At 38.0% G+C, this 25,409-nt stretch overlaps 2 protein-coding genes across 2 annotated transcripts in view; one reads left to right on the top strand and one right to left on the bottom strand.

Annotated features, from left to right (window-relative positions):
- The window catches only part of LOC126829673 (neuronal PAS domain-containing protein 2), a 50,309-nt gene extending 32,465 nt beyond the window's left edge, over positions 1 to 17,844 (top strand). The window contains exons 8-13 of the mRNA XM_050559698.2: positions 4,754 to 4,860; positions 6,517 to 6,664; positions 7,036 to 8,033; positions 8,507 to 8,574; positions 9,311 to 9,532; positions 10,614 to 17,844. Coding sequence (XP_050415655.1) covers positions 4,754 to 4,860; positions 6,517 to 6,664; positions 7,036 to 8,033; positions 8,507 to 8,574; positions 9,311 to 9,532; positions 10,614 to 11,009 — 1,939 coding nt within the window. The 3' untranslated portion in view covers positions 11,010 to 17,844. The remainder of the gene's footprint in view (positions 1 to 4,753; positions 4,861 to 6,516; positions 6,665 to 7,035; positions 8,034 to 8,506; positions 8,575 to 9,310; positions 9,533 to 10,613) is intronic.
- A 3,044-nt stretch (positions 17,845 to 20,888) lies between these two features.
- Positions 20,889 to 25,409, bottom strand: part of LOC126829678 (major facilitator superfamily domain-containing protein 8) — a 49,655-nt gene continuing 45,134 nt past the window's right edge. Inside the window, exon 10 of the mRNA XM_050559759.2 lies at positions 20,889 to 22,576. Coding sequence (XP_050415716.1) covers positions 22,337 to 22,576 — 240 coding nt within the window. The 3' untranslated portion in view covers positions 20,889 to 22,336. The remainder of the gene's footprint in view (positions 22,577 to 25,409) is intronic.

Below are 25,409 nucleotides of genomic sequence, written 5' to 3'. Positions count from 1 at the left end.
GTCGAACCTCGTGGGTTTTCTCTGGGTCCTCCGGTTTCCTCCCACTGCTAAAGACCCCTACGCGCAAGCGAATTATTGAAATAAAATTAAAACCATATGTTAGTCCCAAAATGACCTAGTTTGTGTCGAGTGGACGTTAAACCCCATTTGTCTCTCTCTCTCCTTGTTAAAACTATGTTTTCAGGGTGGAGTGACTTTAACGAAGGTTGTCCTTGTCATATTTATCAGTTTAATATCACCAGTAAAATGGTTCACATGCTATGACCCCTGTTTAATCTTTCTGGGTTGACACACCATTTATCTTACCACCCGATGTTAAAGGAGAATTGGCCGAGAAAAAGTTCATTCAGATTTACTGGCGTGGTTCCCCACTTGCAGTGATGCAGGACGGAGGGCCTGACAAGGACAGCTGTCTAGTCGTTCGGATGGTACGAAAAACCAAGGTCCCGTGTATACATTGGTGTGCACGTAAAAGATCCCTTGACAGTTGGAATTCGATATAAGAGTAAGCCGAAGTGCCCCTGTCTGGGCGAAATTTCCCTCATAGCACACTGTCATGTACAACCGGGGAATCGAAACCACACCAGCCAGTTGATTAAATGACTGATCTTATCATACAATGCGCACGTGCTAACCATTTGGCCACCCCACCCCCCCTTTATTCAATAAGATATATCATGAGTGTTATTCAGTAAAATATACATGTATCACTTTCCGCTCTTTTAAATGTTTGCAATCTCATTTCCTTTCGGTTTTTTTATAGTTCAAAATTTTGTTTTACTTGTCTTTACTACACTAGGATCTGGAAGAGTTGTTATATAACCCTCATTTCTGTTGATGTGAGGGATTAGGCAATGAAACGGTAAATAAAATAAAACCAAGTATGAACAATCCAAACTATTAGACAAAATTCGAAGTCCTAAAAAAACGGTATAGGTAAAATAGTGTAAAAAGGCAAAATAGTGTAATCAGCATATGGACTGTTCACCATATACAAAATACACGACAAACAGTGGTAACAGGTGTCCGGAAGAGTAAGCTTACGCTGCCTGTCGCCACACCCGCCATTGCTACATCCAAATTATTAGACGAAATCTCGGTAAAATAGCGTGATTGGCCAATGGACTATCCGTATGCAAAATGCGCGTGATGAACATTATTAACGATGTAGTAGACAGACACTATCAGGGAGATAGTATACGCGTCAATTAAATATATCTAGAATAATAACCGAGAGAGACATGTTATATTTACCAATCAAGTCAATATGACGGCCATAAAACTTTTTAAAGGTTTTAATAATTTTAGTTCGCAAGTAACCCTGTAGTTGAAGCTTAGATGACAAATGCCTCGATCTACTTAAAAAGTCAGAATAAAAGGAACAAGCTCTCGCGTAACGAATTAGCGGAGACACAAACACTCCATAAGCTGGTGATATTGGAATGTTGCTACTAATAAATGGAAAGTTAACAGGTCTGTTACGGCAAGTTTTTGGCGTGAGGTGCACAGAACTGTGGGTAACCCACAAAAATGCTGATTGGTTACTCAAATGTCTGACGTTATAGTGTCAAAAGCAACTCGTCTGACCTCTGATGCAACCTACCACTACAACTGGTCAGATCTTCATGTAGTAGAGACCATCGAAAGTATAAAAAAACGAAACGAAATATAGATCTGTATTTTAATCAGATTGAGCTTGGTGTTATAAGGTCATTTTCCATGTGCGTGTTTTTGTGGCATTTTCGCCAGCAAAAAAGTTGGTCTAATACAATTGTAATCTGATCGTTTCCATGTAACCGGCGAAATGTGCACGAAAAGAAGACAATTTTATTTTTAAAAAATATATCAAGGACCACTCCTTTAAATATTTGCTAGCTCAGTGCACTAGAAGTAAGTTATATTTATAGCACAGCTTTCATTCATTAACAGCTTTAACCACAGAGGACGTAGGCCGGGGTGTTAAACCTTTTAACGAATGAAACATGCTATAAATGACTTGTAACATTGACACCTGTTCAACAGGTGTTAAACCTGTTAATGAATTAAGCGTGCTATAAATGACTTGTAACATTGACACCTGTTCAACATGCTCGTTGTTATTACACAGAAAACCCACCCCACTCTATATGATTTTTACTAAAACTAGCGTAAACCAGCAAAAGTGTGCAATATAACATTAAAAATGTCTAGTTATTGCACGGTTAATCTCCACCCAATCTACTTGAGGAAAAACAATCTGCTTATTCAACGAAAATAACAAAGGAAGATTTCCTGTCCATGTTACAAAGAGTTTTATTCAATAAAATCAGAGGTATAGCTCCTTTAATGTTTGCTAACTCAGTGCACATAAATAATGAGTTCTAATGAGCTCCTTTAAATGTTTGCTGACTCATTGCACATAAATAATGAGTTCTATCAGAGCTACAGATCCTTTAAATGTTTGCTAACTCAGTGCAGAAAGTATGATAAGAGAAAATAGATCAGCCACCCAATAAATCAACAGTTACAAGTAGATTAAAGAGATTCTCTTTGTCTAAAGATATGTGATCATATTTTTATCTCTCCACCTGTAATTTGAACGATAGGATTGATCTTATCACTTATATATCTCTAGGTGTACGTACATCTAAAGATTTTTTGATCTGAGGCCAAAGAAATAAGGCATCTGTTTACACTTACATGGTAGTTGGCCTCACCAAATTAGAATTGAATTATTTATTCTGTGACGTTTGTGGCCTTAGGTTGGATAGAACTAATCAATTAATCTATTAATAACCTACATCGAAACCTACATTCTAAAGCTTTTGTCATGTCATTTCAAATACAGTATGGGATTTTTTTGTCAGTGTAGAATCTCAGGAACATCAAATTAAATGAAATGGGGTTAACGTCATATTGTTCTGCTCCAAACTGGGCTAATGAGGACGGGCATATGCCATACAGTGTGCTATGAGGGAAAGTTTGCCCGGACAGCGGCAATACGGCCTACTCTTATATCAAATTCCAACTTCCAAGGTATCTTTACGTGCACACCAATGTGTATATGGAACCTCGTTTTTTTTTGTCCCATCCAAACAACTATGCATTGTTTCTTGCCAGGCCCTCCGTCCTGCACCGTTGGCAAGGAGGGACCACGCCGGAAGATCTTGATGATCTTTCTTGGCCAACGAAGGGATTAAACATGGGACTTCCAGGTTAGCAAGCCAATGTCTTACTCACCGTGCCACCGTGGCCCCAGATGTCACAGACAGTCTGAATTATATAATGTGTGATTAGAGAAAATAAATTAATAAGTTTTATTTATATCTTTTTGTGGGGTAAATTAATCTTTAAATAATTTACATAATACTTTATTCTAATAATGTTGATTGGACTTTTGGTGTTGGAATTGTCTGCAGAAACTCACAGAAACACCGATTAAAAGGACTTTCTAAATGAGATTAGGGTCCGCGATTTGGGCTACTAAAACCTAATATAATACCTTTTTATTGTGGTATTTTCATAAATGTTTGATTGTTGTTTGTTTTAATAAAGGAAATAGAAATAGAAAGGTCTTAGATCATAGTCATTCATATTCGTAAACTTCAATGGACACACAGTCTCAGTAGATCCTGGTTGTGAGAGAGAGAGAGAGATTCTCACAAACTAGGTCATTTCGGGACTAACATACATATGGTTCAATTTTATTTCAATGATTCGCTAGTGCGTTGGAGTCTTTCGCAGTGGGAGGAAACCAGAGGTCCCGGAGAAAACCAACACTAGGTTGACTCTATGACAGCTACCCTTCTGATCAAATGTGCACATGTTAACCATTTGGCCACCCAACCCCCTGTCATGTTATTTAATTTCTCATCATTAATTATTCATCTTTATTTGTGTTTAATAAGGGGATCACGTGGCTAAGTGGTTAAGACGCTGGCTCGCTAGCCTGGAGGTCGGGTGTTCGATCCCTGCATTGGCCGAGAAAGTTCATCCAGATTTTCCGGCGTTGTCCCTCCTTGTCAGTGATGCAGGATGGAGGGCCTGACAAGGACAGCTGTCTAGTCCTTCAGATGAGACAAAAAACTGAGGTCCCGTGTATACATTGGAATGCACGTAAAAGATCCCTTAGTAGGTGGAATTCGATATAAGTAGGCGATAGTGCCGCTGCCCGGGCAAAATTTCCCTCATAGCACAGTGTATGGCGTATGCCCGTCTTCATTAGCCCAGTATAGGAGCAGAACAGTAGGACGTTAAACCTCATTTCATTTCATTTCATTTCATTTCATTTGCGTTTAATAACATTAAGAGAATATGTGAGTTGCTCCCACAAAACCAGACTCTTGGTTATTTTTATGAAAAATAGAGCTGGCAGTATAAGCTTCCTAAAAATGCAATTCTTTTTAAATTTGTCGTATCATCTGGAGTTCGGATCATTCACAGCAACAAGAAGGCATACGGTTCATGCTTTTGTGTAGGCAGTATAAAATGAAGATGTGAAGTTCACATACTTGTTGAAACGTCGTGCTATATGTATATAAACCAGTGATTGTATCCCATTTAAATTGTGTTGTGTTTTTTAATGTGCTCAATCTCTAAATGCCACTCAAGAGATGTACTTATAAATCATCTGCTAGACATCATTTGTTCTTGATAATGATAAGAGAATACTTGTCGAGGCATCATGGTAGTGATGGTTCCCCATATAAATTGTGTTTTTTTAATGTGCTCAATCGTTAAATGTCACTCAAGGATGATTATTTTATATTTGCAGAATTAGCCAAGTGACGGGATTAATGCCTGATGAACATTTTGGATCATCAGTTTACGTTCATATATTACCCGATGATCTCGATATAGTTGGACGTAGTCATCAGAAAAGTAAGTGTGGATGTTTACTTCTGTAATATTGAATTAGAGACAGATAAAATTATATTATATTTATCATGAAGCAAAATTTCCGTGCTACAAATAAATTCATTATCAATCTCATTATAACACAGATCCTATTTCGCTTCGTTTTTTATAGTTCAAAATTTTTATTTGACTGTACTACACTAGGATCTGGAAGAGTTGTTATATAACTTGCGTTTTGGATGGCGTGAGGGATTAGCCAGTGAAACTATCTGTTACGGCGAAAAGCGATAGAAATGTCAACGCTGATTGATTAATCAATGTCTGGCGTCAATGGGTCAAAAGCCGTTTGTATGACCTTAGACGCGACTTTCCAGTATAACTAGTCAGATGTTCATGTAGTGTAAGCCATGGAAAGTATAAAACACGAAACGAAATATAGATCTGTATTTTAAGGAGTTTGATTCATTGTTGAATTTACTCAACAATCATTCTTATTATGTTGGCTATTTGATCACAAACTGTTTAATACACACACCCTTTCTCTTCTTCTGGTGAGCCACAGTGGCTAAGTGTGTAGGACACTGACTCGCTAGGAATCCCCGGTTGTACGTGACAAGGAGTAGGGTCGCCTGTCCAACCTCGTGGGTTTTCTCCGGGTCCTCCGGTTTCCTCCCACTGCTAAAGACCCCTATGCGCAGGTGAATTATTGAAATGACCTAGTTGTGTCGAGTGGACGTTAAACCCCATTTCTCTCTCTCTCTCTGACTTGCTAGCCTAAAGGTCGCGTGTTTGATCCCTGCATTGGCAGAGAAAGTTTATCAGGATTTTCCAACGTGTTTTCCCTTGTCAGTAGTGCAGGACGGAGGGCCTGACAAAGACAGCTGTCTAGTCATTCGGATGGGACAAAAAACCAAGGTCCTGTGTATATATTGGCGTGCACGTGAAAGATCCCTTGGCAGTTGGAATGCGATATTATAAGAGTAAGCCATAGTCCCGCTGCCCGGGCAAAATTTTCATCATAGCACACTTTATAGCATATGCTCAGTATAGGAGAAGAACAGCAGGACGTTAAACTCCCATCCGATTAAAACACAGATCCTATTTTCAGCATACAACCAGTCATAGTGGAGTCCATCAAAAGAATAAATGAAATGAAATGGGGTTTAACGTCCTACAGTTTTGCTCCGAACTGGGCTAATAAAATGAAATGAAATGAAATGAAATGGAGTTTAACGTCCTACTGTTCTGCTCCTAACCTGGGCTAATGAAGACGGGCATACGCCATACAGTGTGCTATGAGGGAAATTTTTCCCAGACAGCGGCACTACGGCCTACTCTTATATCGAATTCCAACTGTCAAGGGATCTTTTACGTGCACGCCAATGTGTACACGGGACATAGGTTTTTCGTCTCATCCGAATGACGAGACAGCTGTCTTGTCAGGCCCTCCATCCTGCGTCATTGACAGGGGAAACCATGCCGGAAAATCTGGATGAACTTTCTCGGCCAATGCAGGGATCGAACACCCGACCTCCAGGCTAGCGAGCCAGCGCCTTACCCACTTAGCCACCGTGATCCCCCATCGAAAGAATTAAAAAAAAAAAAAATGAAATATAAATGTGTATCTTAATCAGATTGATTTGGTCACCAAGAGAACATCTCGTATTTTTTGTATTGTAGTTATGATAGAGGGGGAAATACCGAGTACTGTCTTCCGTCTCCATACCAAGTCTCAAGCAATAGAGTATGTTGAATCAAAGTCGTGTATGGCTCGGGATAAGTGGACCAATCAACCAAAGTTCATCGTCAGTCTTAACACTAAATTAAGGTAAGAAACAAAGAATACTTGTCCTCGTAATTTGAGGGCAGCAGTGGTGGAGAAAGTTCATCAGGAATTTCCCGGCGTGGTTTGCCCTTGTCATTGATGCAGAATGGAATGTTGGTATGTACACGGTGGTGTCCATGTAAAAGATCCCTTGACAGTTGATATGTGGCGTTGTTTCGAATCCCCGCTTGAATGTGACCAGGTTTATAGTCGCCTGTCCGACCTCATGGGTTTTCTCTGGCTCCCAGTTTTCCTCCCATTGCTGAAGTACGAGCGTATTATTACAATAAATTTAAACTATATGTTAGCCCCGAAATTACCCCGTTTTTCTCTCACTCTCTTATATTAAAAATGTGTTTAATTTTTATTTTCAGTCTGGAAGAAGGAATTCAGAAATTAGAAAGACAAAGACAGGCCTGTCCAGCGATAAGTTCCAGTGAAGCCGAGGAACTGTTGTCCGACATCATAAAAAATGCTTCTGATCTGACAAACGGTGATGCGACAAAGGAGGCAATCAGTGCATCGGCTTCGGACAATGTTAATTCCTTCGCGTTCACTGATCACGGTGATGTCTTAATGGGAACTATGAACCTGAATCAACCATATTTTAGCGAATATAATAGCGTAGATAGTCCAAATATGGCGCAAAATACCTCCTCCAATCAGCAGGATTCTGATCTAGTCCATCATCAAACCACGAACATGTCTTCAACTAGTTTAGTAGAATTTCCCGATCTCAGCAATATACGTTTAGCGACGATCAACGCGACAACACACATGGATATTACTACTCACAACGAATCAAACATGACCACATTTAACAACAACTCTTCATTTTTCCCCATCGACGAGTCCACTGATTTTTTGGACTGTGATCTAACAGACGTGTCTGTCGACAATATCTCAACCGATACCAGCATGCACAGCGCACCAGAAGACTTTCATATCGTGAAAAACTCAGTGGTTTCTAACTCTAGTGATATATATGCCACACCGCATTCTTTATCGTCAAATCAAAGGACCATGAGTAGCTTTTATCAAGCACCTGACGTACCTCCTATGAACTCTAGTCCTACATTTCAAGGTCGACCATCAATTTTGGCAGAAATTTTGAATAGAAAACCAGCGTCCCAACATTCCAGCATGGATTACACAACCGGTTCTTCTTCTTCATCTTACAACACGACAGGTTCATCTTCATCTTACAACACGACAGGTTCATCTTCATCTTACAACACGACTGGTTCATCTTCATCATACAACACGACTGGTTCAGCGACGATGTTTGGGTATCCCCAATCAGGTAATACCTGTGACACCCAATATTCTGGAGGTGCCTACTCGTCTGTTTGGTCCGACAGCAGTAGTTCAGGTGAGTGATTATAAATAATCTCTTAAACTAGATATCGAGAATGCCAAATGAAATGAAAATTGGGGAACAGGGACTTGCAGGGGCTTGGTGGGTTGGGACTTGCAGGGGCTTGGTGAGTTGGGACTTACAGGGGCTTGGTGATTTGGGACTTACAGGAGTTTGGTAGGTTGCAGAAGCTTGGTGAGTTGGGACTTGCAGGAGCTTGGTGAGTTGGGACTTACTGGAGCTTGGTGAGTTGGGACTTACAGGGGCTTGGTGGGTTGGGACTTACTGGAGCTTGGTGGGTTGGGACTTACTAGAGAGATTTCCTGGCGTGGTTTCGCTTGGTCAGTGGTGCAGGACGGAGAGCTGTCTAGTCATTCGGATGGAACGAAAATATGAGTAAGGGTAGGCCATAGTGGGGTTGGTCGGATGGGTTGAAAACGCTTACATGGGACATGGCCTAAAGTAATGTTATTTTATTCTACTTTCAGTTTCAGCTGGTTCACCTCAACCCAGTCTATATACAGTCTGTAGTTCACCATCCGTTTATACCATGGAAGTAAGTATATTTCTTATTGTATTATATTAGGGGGTTGGATGTATTTCTTATTGTATCATAAGTCGTCAACTGGCATGGTTTCGATTCTCCGGTTGTACATGACAAGGAATAGTGTCACCTATCCAACCTCGTGGGTTTTCTCTGGGTCCTCCGGGTTCCTCCCACTGCTTAAGACCCCTACACGCAAGCGAATTATTGAAATAAAATTGAACCATATGTTAGTCCCAATATGGCCCAGTTTGTGCCGAGTGGACGTTAAATCTCATTTCTCTTTCAAACCTTGCCATGTTAATATGTGTTCTAACATACATTATGCAAGAACTAAATCTGCCTATTGCAGGTCTTTCTTTAGGCCTGAAATGTTATCTAAATTATTAATTAGACATTAATTAACTTATCCAGACCATAATCAACCCTTGATGCCATCTTATGTGTCCAATTTTCATTGGATTTGAATCCGATCTGCTGTTCAAAGCCCATTGATGATTAACTGCAAAAATGGATAATCGAGACTTTGTTAATTATCGTGACGGCGGTAACAATGACAATCAAAACAACAGTGATTTTAAAATGAGGTTTCTCAGCTTAGTCTGAAGCAATTTGACTGAAATTTTCAGCATATTCCCTTAACATTACCTATTTTATAACTGTTATAGTGAGAACTGCCAGCTCTTGTATACTATTCCATAATGTATCTTTAAATGCCTATCAAAGAAATAATATTTTGTGATTTTAGCAATCACCCAGTGAGTCAGGCGACACCAATACCAGTAATGGACATTTTGATGAATTCCGAGTTTTTTCTGATCAATTACAACGTAAGCACGAAGAAATTGAGCATTGTTTGTTGATTCAAGCAGCAGAAATAACAAAGTTAGACACAATTCTACGAAACACAGCTCAGTATAAAGATTCCCCACCATATCAGAAATTACAGCAGCGCTTAATAGAAATCAAGGTAATGGATTATAATATACCTATCCGAGTCGTTTCAGTAAAGGGTCAACTTCTCCCTAGGTAATGTTTGACTCTGGATTCAGTTTCTCGTTTGTGGTGACCTGAGTTATGAAATTCTTAGCTGGTAAGGTTACTCCGCAGTGAGTGTAAAGAAAATTGGCAAGTAGCCGTCCTAGAGTAGTCACTCATAGATTTCTAATTGAAGCTAAGCATTAGATTTCTAATTGAAGCTAAGCAGAGATTAGCAATTTGATTAGTGGAGACTTTAGAATGCAATAACTCTGCTTCCAATTGTGGGTCGAGCGATGAAACTGAAGAGATCAGGGGAAGAACGATCTAAGTCACATTTTTGTCTTTTTGCATAAAAGGCAAAACAGACTTTTGGACGAGAATGCTTGACGCGAACAGAACAACGAGTGGGTTTAATTACAGCTTCAAAATGATGTTTGATACGAATCATAATTACCAGTACAACAACTGACTTCCACTTTTTAGCCAAATTAAGGTCAAATAAATACAATGGACTTGTATTTGTCCGGGAGGCCATTTAAGAAGGGCCTTGGTTCGATGTGACCTCGATCTTTTTTACCTGAAATTTATTGTTCCACAGAAAGCTTATACAGTTTGCTACCAGATGGCGCCATTAACTGAGGTTCATTAGATCGTTTTTCCCAGGTGCTCTTCATGTATGACTGTCATGTATTTATATTGAGATCAGCCTCACTGTTGGCTTTGGGGGGGTTGGATGGCTGAATGGTTAGCGTGTGCGCGCTGTATCATACAGTCTGTCATTGAGTCGACTGGCGTGGTTTCGAATCCCCGGTTGTACGTGGCAAGGAGTAGGGTCGCCTGTCCAACCTCGTGGGTTTTCTCCGGGTCCTCCGGTTTCCTCCCACTGCTCAAGACCCCTACGCGCAAGCGAATTATGTAAATAAAATTAAACCATATGTTAGTCCCGAAATGACCTAGTTTGTGTCGAGTGGACGTTAAACCCCATTTCTCTCTCTCTCTCTCACTGTTGGCTTTGGGTTTTTTTTGCGAGGAACTAATTTTATGATATATATATATATGTATATTTACAGGCTAATCAACGTGCTATGGAGATTGAACTTCTACAGTTGAAAAGGGATGTTAATGAAACTAACGAGCATTTACCACATTCCACCAATCAACATCTAGCACCCTTGTCTCCTGACAGCACCTCATTGATGTCAATCAGCGAATCAAATTCTATAAATGGTCACATGATTTCGTCGCCACGCACTCCAAGTAGTCCAGATTCCCTTCAATCGATCCCAAAAGGCAGCTCATCATCGTCAGATATACAGTGTGTTCCAGATGACCCGATATCGGCAGTGTGTGATGGATATCGTAAATTAACCGCTAAGGAGCGAGTCGAGCGTATTAAAAAAGCAATGGAAAAAATCCCCGCACCCGTGGAAGGCATTCAACCAAAACATAAACTGTTTTCATTGTGATTCATTGAAACATAGTGTGATACAACCGTTTTATACAGAGTTATGGCCCTTGAGTATTGAGCGTAATACAACTATTTTATACATAGTTATGACCCTTGATTAGATATTGAGTGTGAAGTGTGATATAATGGTTATACAGAGTTATGGCCCTTGATTAAGTAGATTCGAGTAAGATGTAGCTAGCTGTTTATTACAGAGTTGTGGCCCTTGATGTAGTAGTTTTGGGCAAAATGCGCTGTTTATTACAGAGTTGCAGCCCTTGATTAGGTAGTGACACAGCTGATTAATACAGTAGCATGAGTGTGATGTGACAGTTTACTACAATTGTGACTCTTGATTAAGTAGTGATACAGAGTAATGGCCCTTGATAAAGTAGTGATACAGTTGTGTTATACAGAGTTATGGCCCTTGATTAAACAGTGATACAACTGTTTTATACAGAGTTATGGCCCTTGATTAAGTAGTGATAAAGCTGTGTTATACAGAGTTACAACCCTTGATTTTGTAGTTTGAACAGATAATAAAAGTTTCAGTTGACTTGAAACAAAGAACAGGACCAAAATATAAACATGTGTTTTCAGTGTTTTGTATCTGTTTTAGTAAGAGTTACAGCCCTTGAAACAATAAAAGAAGTGACTGAAGTCCAGGACCAAAATATAAACTGTGTATATTCAGTGTGATATGACTGTTTTGTGCAGAGTTGCGGTTCTTGATTAAGTATTATAAGACTTATTATGAATGAAATAGTACCAGAACTAATACTTATTCACTATTCATAGATTGTTTTTTTTTTCATTAACTGTGGGCTCATTTGGAATAACTTCCATGACACTTTAATTATGAACAATCCCTGTGAAAAAAATATTTATTTGTGTTCGTGACAGAACTTTTGACCACAGAAGTAGGTCAGCCAAATGATTTAATGAAATGGGACGAAGGACAGAGTTTCCAATATCAGGGACATGCCTGGAAGTTTTAAAATTTGCGAGAGTGGTGTTTTGCTCTTGAGAAAGCTCAGATAATACTTGTGGAAGTTCTAGAGGCTGAAGTTGTCTCATCATACTGACTTTAAGTGGATGCACAGTGTCTATGTTAATGAGAGGTAGAATCCTATTGATTTTCAACAATGTTTGTAATTAACTATTTCTCATAATTACTTGATGGATTATTGCCCTTGACAGGTTTTAATGTCTTGTAAATGCTCCCATTACCTACAAAAGAAAAGAAAAGGGAGACAACATTGCTCAAATCACTTGTGTGTAATTTTTGTTGCCGGACAACCTATATTTTATATAAGCTGTGAATATTTACAGGGGTCAAAATCAAAATATTAAAAAAAACCTTAAATACCCATTTTGAATATCAAACCACATTTAATCAATGATTAAATACAATAGATCACATGTATTTATTAAAATTTGAAGAGCCCCGGGGAAGAACGATCTAAGTCACTTTTTCAACGAACTTCAGTTAATGGCGCCATCTGATAGCAAATTGTATAAGCTTTCTGTGGAACAATCAATTTCAGGTAAAAACGATCAGAGTCACATCAAACCAAGGCCCTTCTGAAATGGCCTCCCGGACAAATACAAGTCCATCGTATTTATTTGACCTTAATTTGGCTGAAAAGTGTAAGTCAGTTGTTGTACTGGTAATTATGATTCGTATTAAACATCATTTTGAAGTTGTAACTAAACCCACTCGTTGTTCTGTTCGCATCAAGCATTCTCGTCCAAAAGTCTGTTTTGCCTTTTATGCAAAAAGACAAAAATGTGACTTAGATCGTTCTTCCCCTGGACTCTTCATTTGTTTTTAAAATTTAATTTAATCTGAGAATAATAAAATTAAGGTCTTTATAAAGTTTAACTATAATAATTACCTACTTATAAGGTAAACATTTTTTTGTTTTTTTTAATTCTGAGAATCAAGGTCTTTTTATAATTTTAAACCAGTTCTTAAATTTAACCAGGATCTTATAATGGGGTCGATTTTCTAATCCACAAATATTTACTTAATCAGATTAAAATACAGATGTATATTTCGTTTCGTTTGTTTATACTTTAGATGGCCTACACTACATCAAGATCTGACCAGTTGTACTGGGAGGTCGTGTCAGGGAATCATACGGGTGGCGTTTTGCCCTTTGACGTCAGACATTTGTTTAACCAATTAGCATTGATGTTACTAGTGGATTTATCAGTTTCTTGCAAAACATGCCTGTAACTCGCTGTAGCAGACCATTTCATTGGCTAATCCCTCACACCATCCAGAACACGTCAATGATAACAACTCTTCCAGATCCTAGTGTAGTAAAGACAAGTAAAACGAAATTTTGAACTATAAAAACGAAACGAAATAGGATCTATATCTTGCTAATATTATTCTAAACATCACCCAAATAAATAAGTATGTGTTATAGTTTATTGCTCTTTCCAATTACTTAATGTCTTTATAATATTATTGATTAATTTACATCAAGTTTCATATTGATGCCTACACAAAAAGTTCTGGGTGCCTTAATCCAACAGAAAGAGCGTAATGGATGCCTTGAAACCAAAAGCCTTACCTGATATGGTTTTATAGCCAATGGTAGCCTTGAACACAAAATATTCCTTGTTTATATGATAACTACGGCCTTATAACCATATCTTAACGATACATTATAGGCGATTAGATAAAAAGAGCTGGTAGTTCTCACTATTATAGTTAAAAACTAAATAATGTAAGGGGAATTTGCTGAAAATTTCAGTCAAACTTATCCACTCTGAACCGAGTATTTAGCTATTGAATTTTTGGCCTAACCTCGATCATCATTACTAAAGTCGTTACGATAGAAAAACATAGTCTCGATTATCCATTTTTTGATTCAATCAGAAGTAGCAGACCACGTTCCAATCCAGTAAATATCGCAGGCTAGCGATGCCATCGAGAGATGCTTATGGTCTGGATAATTTAATAAATATCTAATTAATAATTTAGATAACATTTTAGACCTAAAGTTAGACCTGCAATTGTCAGATTTAGCTCTTGCATAATGTATGTTTAAAGATACATTATGGGAGATTAGATAAAGAGCTGACAGTTTTCACTATAATAGTTAAAAACTAGATGGTGTAAATGAATCATGCTGAAAATGTCAGTCAAATTGCTTCACTCTAAGCCGAGAAAACCCTATTTTAAAATCCTGTAGCCTCGATTGTCATTGTTACTGCTGTTACGATAATTAACAAAGTCTCGTCTCGATTATCCATTTTTGCGTTTAATCAATAACAGAAGTTGAGCAGCAGATCGGATTCAAATCCAAAGAAAATACGACACATAAGATGACAGGGAGATTTGATTATGGTCTTGTTTTGTTAATAAATGTCTAATTAATAGTTTATATATCATTTCCAGCCTAAAGAAAGACCTGCAATAGGCAGATTTACATCTTGCATAATATATGTTTAATATTTGAACAATAATTCAACATTTTCATTGGCCAAGAATTTAAATACTAATACAAGTTATACCTTTTAACCAATGAAAAGGCATCATTTGTTAAATATTTCAGTTGTAAATTTTGTGAGTATAGGGTTAATAAAGTGACTTCTTGGGTAAGTGTTCGCTCAATCCATTAATTTTCAGTGCACACTTCAAGGCACTATCCTAAATGATAAGGCCAGCTTAATGTTTCGTCATAGGTCACGAGATGTAAACAGGGCTATAGCGCTAATCCCAAACCTTATCCTAACCCTGGACTTAGCCCCAATGCTTACTTACATTGTACATGAACTCAAACCCTAACCTACAATCTCGCCAACAATCACGTTCCCTAACCTTATTTACATCTCAGTGACCTTGACAAAAATTGAACTGGCCTTAACAAATAGATTTAGCTGAAAAAGGACGTTACTCAGTTGTTGTCGTCGTTGAAGATGACGGATCCACGCCACCCGATTCTGAAATAACCTCGAGTCGAATCGGGAGTAATTACTGACAGCCCTAAACATCGTAACCACCTGTTATTATTAATATATATGTTGTTGATTAATATATAATAATGTCTCTTTGTTGTTAATTATAAGTGGCCTTAATGTTTGTCAAAATTTTTAAATGTTGTTTTTGTTGATTGTTTACTTTAAATTCTATAAATTGTATTAAAATATTCTATTTTATTTAATGAAATGTATCTTGTCTATCTCAGGCTATATCACGTAAACAAGTTTCACAAATTCTATAAATTTTATGTGAAATATTAAATCTAGTGTGTCTGAAAATCAATTATTTTAATTATTAAATGTTGATCGTTTAAAATTAATAGAGACTTTGGGCAATAGTAAATTCCTGGTCCGTATCATGTATCCATATCGATATTGTGTGTGACGTCATCAATACGTGTGTATTTCTCATACGTCATTCGACAGCACGTATCGAACAGCATTTATACAGAAAAGGTCCGTATAACATCGTCGTCTTTTTACCGTATTTTTGCTACTTTTAGAAGTTGAAATGTTGTATCATAGCGTTTGTATGAACCTATGTGTATCCAAGAACACGAAGGGTTATATTTTATATGATTTTAACCATGATAAAGACTGGAAGTTAATCATTATTTTTACGGAATTATCATATTTTTCTAGTTTGTCTACATGCTGGTTGATCAACATGCTAAATTTAGGGAGGTGGGACCTTGCAAATCTGTAAAAGGGGTATGTATATACTTTCTGAAATGATACATTAGTGAAACCAAAAGTTGCTGTCGAATGGAAGTCGACAATTTTTAATAAGATTCGACACTCCTTTCAGGAATTTGTAGGCTAGGCACTTGACTACTACTGATGTTGATCTTGGTAGATAACTGCCATAATGCTGTAATAGAACCATAAAGCTCAGCTCAGCTACCCATACGTATGCGACGCAAAAATCTGCCAATACTCAAAAAATACATTGACGCAACGTATCCATGACGATACGGATACGTGATATGGATGGGAAAAATTCCGCTTGCGAAAAGTCCCTAAGATCTCGTCTATCTCAGGCTGTTGCGTAAACAAGTTTCGTATTGAATTCTGTAAAATTTAATAAATATATTTAAGTCAATTATAATAATATTTAAATATTGAATTTATTTTAGTAATATATATATATTATCTTTTTATCAGGCTGAAAAATGTCTGCGATACCAGAGTTTAATCAGCCTAGAACCGATATTGCTGTAAGAGAGAGCGAAAGAGAAATGGGGTTGAAGGTCCATTCGACACAAACTAGATCATTTTGAGACTAACCTATGGTTCAGTTTTATTTCAATAATTCGCTTGCACGTGGTTTCTAATCCCCGGTTGTACGTGACAAGGAGTAGGGTCGCCTGTCCAACCTCGTGGGTTTTCTCCTGATCCTCCCACTGCTAAAGATCCCTACGCACAAGCGAATTATTGAAATAATTAGTCCCGAAATGACCGGGTTTGTGTCCAATGAAGGTTAAACCCATCTCTCTCTCTCTCTCTACCTCTCTCTTGCGCCATTTTGTTAATTTGCATAATATTTTGGATTTAGGCCCAAAACGGGTAGTTTTCTTGGAGACATAGTCTGTAATCCAGAATCTGACTATGGTTCTGTAGAAATGTTTGAGTTGGGAGAATTTTTTTGTAGAAATGTTTAGTGGGCGCCGAAGTAAATATTTTGAACTTTTAGAGCTTTTTTCGTGTTGTCACTTAAAAATTTGGTATTATTTTCATGAAAAATTAATAAAAGTTTAATAATAAATATATTTTTTGCTTTAGTACGCATAGACAGCTTCATTCTGACCTTTATTTCATAAACATTGATAGAAAACTAACAGGTAGAATAAAATTGAAATAACGTTGGTGGCCATCTTTGATGAAGTCAAAGGGGAATAACCTACGACGTGGTGAGTGTCCACTCAAGTCCAAATTACTGACTAAAGCCACCTACTATACATTTTTTCAAAAAAATTCTCCTTACTCAAACTTTCCTACATATCCATTGTCAGATCCAGGACTATTGGTCTATTAAGATACATGTATTAATTGGCTGTTTGTTTTGAATAGGGAGTGGGGTGGTCGAAGATCTTATATCAAATAAAATTTTACGTGGGGGATTTCGCGGATATTTTTTTGTTCAGGTAGATTTATATTTGCCAAAAAAGTTTACAAAATGAACTACGACAGATGATCAAGAATCAGATTTCCTATTTAAATAACAGTTGAAGGGTTCTTGTATTTTTTGCCTTGTAATTTAGACCAATAAAACAAAAAGAATATAGCTAGTTTACCTGTTCCTAGAGAGAAATGGCAGGAAATTAAAAATCATTGTTTGAAAAAAATAAAAAAGCCTTGTGAATTGATCAATTTTAACTAAGATTTTATTGTAAATGCTCTGAAAGTCTGTCATTGCCATCTATGATATACGCTCTGAAAGTCTGTCTTTACCATCTATGCTAGAGTATTGTATACGCTCTGAAAGTCTGTCATTGCCATCTATTCTAGAGCATTGTATATCCGCCGAAAGTCTATCTTTGCCATATATCCTCTGAAAGCCTGTCTGTCACATCGATTTTAGACTTTTGTGTTCGATCTGAAAGTCTGTCTTTGCCATCTATTCTAGAGTATTGTGTTTGGTCTGAAAGTCAGTTATTGCCCTCTATTCTAGAGTAATGGGCCTTTAAGTATTGTCATATGGTTTCTATGGTTACCACGTCATAATAATCTTGTATAAATCATACCAGAGACATTATAATTCATCATGAAATGTGATCATACATTGGGTAATTTATCCACATTCTGTTGTAAGTTATAAATATATTTAAAATATAAAAATAAAATCATTGTTTTTCTTTTATTGTGTTTGATTTGTCTGGATCAATGAAGAGAGAGAGAGGGAGGGGGTTCCATTCGGCACATACTAGGTCATTTCGGGACTAAAATACGGTTCAATTTTATTTCAATAATTCGCATTTGCTTGTAGGGGTCTTTAGATATGGGGGGGGGATCTGATAACCCAGAGAAGACCCCCGACGTGAGGCAGTTGACCCTACTCCGTGTCACGTTCATCCGGGCAATCAAAACCAGGCCACTTGACTCATTGGCAGACCTTCTGATCCAACGCGCACGCATTAACCATTCGGCCATCCAACTCCTCTGAGTATGAAGTATAAGATCATATCTGAACATCATACCAGTGCTTGTCAAAAAAGGACCAGTGATTAAGGCACTGGTTTGCTAACCTAGAGTTCCCTAACCTTTTGACCTCGGGATTTTCCGGCTTGGCTTCCCCTTGTCAGTGGTGGGGTTGGATGGCTGAATGGTTAGCGTGCGCACGCTGTATCATAAAGTCTGTCATTGAGTCGACTGGCGTGGTTTCGAATCCCCGGTTGTACGTGGCAAGGAGTAGGGTCGCCTGTCCAACCTCGTGGGTTTTCTCCGGGTCCTCCAGTTTCCTCCCACTGCTAAAGACCCCTACGCGCAAGCGAATTATGTAAATAAAATTAAACCATATGTTGGTCCCGAAATGACCTAGTTTGTGTCGAGTGGACGTTAAACCCCATTTCTCTCTCTCCCTTGTTAGTGCAGGACGGAGTGCTCGGTAAGGAACGTCTAGCCGTGTGGATGGGAAGGAAAATGGAGGTATCGTGCACACGTTAGCGTGTACTAAAAAGAACCCTTGACAGATGGAATACATGATTAGGCCTAGCTCCGCTGTCCGGGCACAATTTCCATCATAGCTCACGGTATGCCGCCCGTCTCCATTAGCCTTGTCAACAAATCTAGAGAGGACGCAAAAAATTTCGAACCCATGATGCTAAGCGTGTCATTTAGTCCCATTCACTTAGCCTCTGATTTAGCCCATTAGAATGAGATCATGAATTTGAGCCTACTTGATCTGTGATTTCGACAGGTGAAAACAGTGGCAAGCAGTGCCTGATTAAAGCTATGTTGAGCTCATTGCCAAAAGGAATTAAGTTAAATTTAGCAACAGAAAATTTATTACAAACAAATTCAGAATATTGACAGTACTTTATTTACTATAAGTAGCATACATATTCCCATTCACTGCCTAGCTAGATTACGACTTTGCTTGCTTTTGTGACTGCAAATTCGTCAGTTAGTTTTTTAAAGTCAATTTTATGAAGTAAATCACTTTCAATGCAGAGAAATGCCAGTATATCAAGACGTTTTTGACCCATCGTTGATCGTTTAACATCTTTAATTCTTTTTAGTTGCGAAAGAGAGCGTTCCCCTGAGCAGTTCGTAGCCATTAAAGATAAATAAATTTGGATGAAATTACTGTTAGTTAAAAGTGACATTAAACATACATTATACAAGAGCCAAATCTGCCTATCGCAGGTCTTTCTTTATTCCTCAGATGTTATAGAAATTATTAATTAGACCTTTATATACAGGACAAGCTCAAAATTAACTCTGTATAACCACGGACGGCTTGGGGGAATATCTGACAACTCATCCCAAAGACAACTCATCCCAAGATAGAAGACAACTCATCCCAAGATAAAAGACAACTCATCCCAACTTATTTTTGTTTGGTTTAATACACGAGTCGAGATATCAACAATTTATTAAATACATTTTATTACATCAACACATAATACATTTATGTGGATTTTTTTCATCATTTTCTTATTAAGTTTGTTCTTCAGTCAGTTTGTCGGTCCATAGATTCCCCCGCATCTTTTTAATAACTGGTTGTTGCTAACAGTTTGGTTTCTATAAGAATTCCACAGTTGGAATAGCTTGAACTGTGTGGATCTGGTCTGCTTCCTCTCAGACACCATTTTGGATTTAAACAGTTGTCCATTTAATAATTAAATCAATAAATGGCTGCCGATGAAAGGCCTGTTAATGGAGGGCACCGTAGCCATTCAGAATGTTACTTGATAATCGAGAATACTTTTGAATTATTATAGCAAGAATGGCCAACTCTTTACTTAACTCTTAAGTTATGTATTTTTAAATCTTGAGCTGATTGTATAGTAAAGTTTTCTTATATATAAATATTGGGTAGGGACGCCTGTACAACCTCGTGGGTTTTCCCTTGGTCCTCCGGTTTCCTCACACTAGACGCAAGCGAATTATTGAAATAAAGTTGAACCATGTGTTAGTCCCGAAATGATCTAGTTTGTGTCGAGTTGACGTTACTTAAACCCCATTTCTCTCTCTCTCCACGGGGGGTTGGATGGCTGAATGGTTAGCGTGCGCGTGCTGTATCATAAAGTCTGTCATTGAGTCGACTGGCGTGGTTTCGAATCCCCGGTTGTACGTGGCAAGGAGTAGGGTCGCCTGTCCAACCTCGTGGGTTTTCTCCGGGTCCTCCGGTTTCCTCCCACTGCTAAAGACACCTACGGTGCATTAATTCCTGGGTCGGTTCTAAGACTTGATCAGCTACTCACTCAATCAGATTTAAATACACATCTATATTTCGTTTCTTTTTTTTTATACTTTCGATGGCCTACACTACATGAAGATCTGACCGGTTGTAGTGATATGTCGTGTAAGAGGTCGTTCAAGCGGCTTTTGACCTATGACGTCAGACATTTGATTAACCAATCAGCATTGATGTTTCTAGTGGATTACCCACAGTTCCGTGCACCACAAGCCCAAATCTCGCTGTAACAGACTGTTTTATTTGCTAAACCCACACATCATCCAGAAGATGTCAATGGTAACATCTCTTCCAGTTCCTAATGTAGTAAAGACAAGTAAAACAACATTTTGAACTATAAACACGAAACGAAATAAGATCTGCAGTGTTTAAAACTTTTAACCAGATTGCTTCTGACTGTATCTCAACATTGGCTCAATCTATGAGCCTAAAACTTGAAATGTAAAGAGATATCAAAATTACAAAACAAATTAACATGTGAAAGTTTAATTGAAAGTTTTATTGCTTTAACCAAAACAGAGATCTATTGATGTTATAACTATTATGTTTCAAACAGAACCTTGACCAATATACCTTTCTCGTCACCACGGATACGGGTGTACGTGACAAGGAGTAGGGTCGCCTGTCCAACCTCGTGGGTTTTCACCAGGTCCTCTCTCTCTCTCTCTCTCTCTCTCTCTCTCTCTCTCTCTCCACGGATATCCGATTTTCTGGGAATAAACTTTACAACCCCATGAACACAATAGCCCAATCTGATTATTTTAAAGAAAGATTGTTTTGTGTCTGCGGCACATGCTCGATTTCAATTTCAATGGCGTTAAAACTACCGAAAATATATCAGACCTTAGGACTGTAGGGGTAATGCGGGTCAGTTATGTCATTCGCTAGATGCAGGATAGTTAAAACTCCATGGATTTAGGTGCCTTTAAAGATTGATACTAACCCAATGGGATTGATCCCCTGCCACCAACCAAGTGGTCCGTATTATAGAGTTCATTATTCACATTAATGTCTATCCATTAGCTCTGTTGTTAAACACCGTATTAGGCACCAGTAAACTAAATCAGTAATAAAGAATTTCTCGGTTTAAATCTGTAATTTTTATAGAGGAAAATCTTTCAGGTACATCCTTCAATGGGATTAATGTAAACCACGTGAGTTAATATTGTCAATTAAAATGATCAATACCAGATTGTTACGTCATTCATTTCTATTGGTTTTGACGTCAGCCTAGCTATAACGTCAATCTATTATTGCGAATGTTACGTCAATCTGGCTATAACGTCGCTCTATTATTGCGCGTTACGTCAATCTGGCTATAACGTCGCTCTACTCTTGCGTGTGTAACGTAACTCTAGTCTTGGTTGTAACGTCACTATGGCGATAACGTCAGCCTACCCATCTACTCTTGGTCGTAACGCCAGTCTGTCTATAACGTTACTCGCCCGTCTAACCTCGGGTTTTCTCCGGGTCCTCCGGTTTCCTCCCACTGCTAAAGACCCCTACAGCGAAGCGAATTATTGAAATAAAATTGAACCGTATGTTAGTCCCGAAATGAACTAGTTTGTTTCAAGTGGACGTTAAACTCTCTCTCTCTCTCTCTCTCTCTCTCTCTCTCTCTCTCTCTCTCTTCAATGTAATTCAAACATTATTTTTCGAGTTATCACCGGGCGGTCTCACAAACAGTATTTGACATGGAATCCTTAATTCTCCTGACACCCACCATGTTTCGTGTTTCGCACAATTAACAGGAAACATTTAAGACAAGAACATCATTAAAACAAATTCATTTTCCACTTCAAAATAGTTTTTAAAAAAATGTTTTGTCTTTGAGTAGTTCAATTTTTTAGTTTTTAGTGGATTATTGTATCTAAATGGTGTTTTACAAATCACTATATCCGCCGCCATTATTTTCTGTTTACTTCCCATCATGCACTTGGCGGTCTGTGGCCATTTTGAATTGGAGACGCTAGAACGGTTATGGATGTTTGAAGAGGGACGAGTCTTTTATAAACGATACCCATACCAATCAGGGCTAAAACCAAAACTCCACAGCAAGCACTGAAGGTCACCCTAGGTCCATAACCATCGTATATCTGAGTAACAAATATTGGTCCTACAGCCCTAGCAGCACTACCTGCTGCCGTTAACCATCCCATCCACACCGCCTGTAAATATACATTATATACAAGGTAATCAAGGAACATTTAATCCAGTCAATACATGGCTGGACATTAGAGAGAGAGAGAGAGAGAGAGAGAGAGAGAGAAAGAAAGAAATGGGGTTTAACATCCACTCGCACAAACTATGTCATTTTGGGACTAATTCATGGTTAAATTTTATTTCAATAATTCGCTTGCGCGTAGGGGTCTTTAGCCGTGGGAGGAAACCGGAGGACCCGGAAAAAACCCACGAGGTTGGAGGCTCGACATTAAACAAATTGCAATAAAAATAATTATTCGTTTTGTCTACACACAACACATTCCTTAAAGATACATTATAGGAGATTAGATAAATAGCTGGTAGTTCTCGCTATAATAGTTAAAAATTAGATAATGTAAAGGGAATATACTGAAAATCATTACTAAAGTCGGTACGATAAAAAAACAAAGTCTCGATTATTCACTTTTTGATTTAATTATCAATGAGCGTTGAGCAGCAGATAGGATTCTAATCCAGAAAATAGCGCAGGCTAGCGATGACATTGAGAGTTGATTATGGTCTGGATAAGTTCATTAATGTCTAATTAATTTAGAAAACATTTCAGGCCTAAAGAAAGACCTGCAATTGGCAGATTTAGCGCTTGCATAATGTATGTTTAATAAAATATTAAAAGTATAGAAACATCCACTAAACAAAAATTCGAATGTTATAAACAGATTCGAATAAAACGTAACTCGAATTCTGACGCGAATGGGTCACCGTAGATGAAACTAACGTCAACATGGCGGAATGACGTTTTTTTTTCTAATTATCGACAATGCGAGACACTAATCCTAAAACATCTTCGCCCATAGTCTTCATTATCCCGATTCATGCCCAACAGTAAGACGTTAAACCCCATTTCATTTTCAGATCACTTCAATCCAATACGCCATACACTCAAATATAATAAAAATGAAATGAAATGGAGTTTAATGTCCTACTGTTCAGCTCCGACTGGGCTGGGCTAATGAAGACAGACATACGCCATACAGTGTGCTATGAGGGAAATGTTGCCCGGACAGCAGCACTACGCCTACTCAAACTGCCAACTTATCTTTTACGTGCACGCCAATGTGTACACGGGACCTTGGTTTTTCGTGCCATCTGAACGACTAGACATTTTGTCAGTCCCTTCGTGGTGCACCCCTGACAAGGGGAAACCACGACGTAACATCACGATGAACTTTCTCAGCCAATGCAGGGATCGAACCCGCGACCTTCAGGCTAGCAAGCCTGCGTCTTACTCACTTAGCCACCGTGACTCCCTCGAATATAATAGAAGATCTCTATTTTATATTTGTTTTGTAAGTAATTAATACCACAAGCAATTTAAATCCCTGAGTATATCAATGGCCTAGGGGGGTTGGATGGCTGAATGGTTAGCGTGCGCGCGCTGTATCATACAGTCTGTCATTGAGTCGACTGGCGTGGTTTCGAATCCCCGGTTGTACGTGACAAGGAGTAGGGTCGCCTGTCCAACCTCGTGGGTTTTCTCCGGGTCCTCCGGTTTCCTCCCACTGCTAAAGACCCCTACGCGCAAGCGAATTATGTAAATAAAATTAAACCATATGTTAGTCCCGAAATGACCTAGTTTGTGTCGAGTGGACGTTAAACCCCATTTCTCTCTCTCTCTCTCTCATATCAATGGCCTACATCTGCAGCTAAAATGAAAATATTAGCATCTATTTTCACAATGTCTTATTTTTAGTATTAGTGTTTTATGAACTATTTTTTACCTGTGAAATATAACCAATTAGGCTTATTACCTGGATATTCGTGTTAACAAAGATATTTATATCATTAATTATTACATTAAAAAAAACCCAGTTATTTATATTAAATTATCAGAGTATATTCCCCGTGGGAGAGGACGACTTCCTTTTCGGTGTATGTTTTTATTTATTAAAGATACTTTATGGAAGATTAGATCCTATGATTAGATAAAGAGCTGGCAGTTCTCATTATAATAGTTAAAAACTAGATAATGTGAAGGGAATTTGCTGATTATCCATTTTTTGATGTAATCATGAATGAGCGTTAAGCAGCAGATCAGATTCCAATCCAGTAAATTTCGCAGGCTAACGATGGCATCGATAGTAGATTATGGTCTGGATAAGTTAAAAATACATTATGCAAGAGCTAAGTCTGCCTATTGCGTGTCTTTCTTTAGGCCTGAAATGTTTTCCAAATTATTAATTAGACAGGCTATAATCAACCCTTGATGGCATCGGATTTCTCCGATATTAAATAGATTAGAACAGTTAAGCCATAATTTTGTTTTAAGCTAAAAATGGAGGAGCGAGACTTAGCTTTGAACAACCAGTACGGCGGTTGAAATTATTGCACACGTCTTGTCAAACCTTCAAAGGCTAATATCTTCGCTCACAATAGAGTAATTTGAATGAAATTTTCAAATTATTCATTCTACATTATCTATGTTCGAACTATTATAGCAAGAATGGCTAGCTCTTTATCTAAATCTTACATAATGTATCTTTAATCAATGTCTAATTAATAATTTCTATAACATCTGAAGCCTAAATAAAGACTTGTAAAAGGCAGATTTAGCTCGTACATAATGTATGTTTATAGATAAAAAAATAGTTATTTATATTAGATTATTAGAGAAGCCATCTCGTGGGAAAAGAAGACGTTGTTTACTTCTTTTAGTTTTAAAACTACAATTGGTATTTATTTGGAGAATCCCGTAGAGAGTAAAACAAATGGATTGCAGTGACAATAAAAAATTGGTAATTATCTGGTGAATACGTTTAGGTTAGATTGGGACGTGGGCTA

This window comes from Patella vulgata, chromosome 8, assembly GCF_932274485.2.
Source record: "Patella vulgata chromosome 8, xgPatVulg1.2, whole genome shotgun sequence".
Taxonomy (NCBI): Eukaryota; Metazoa; Mollusca; class Gastropoda; family Patellidae; genus Patella; species Patella vulgata.
The sequence above is the reverse complement of the archived record's forward strand: the minus strand, read 5'-3'. Positions and strand labels throughout refer to the sequence as shown.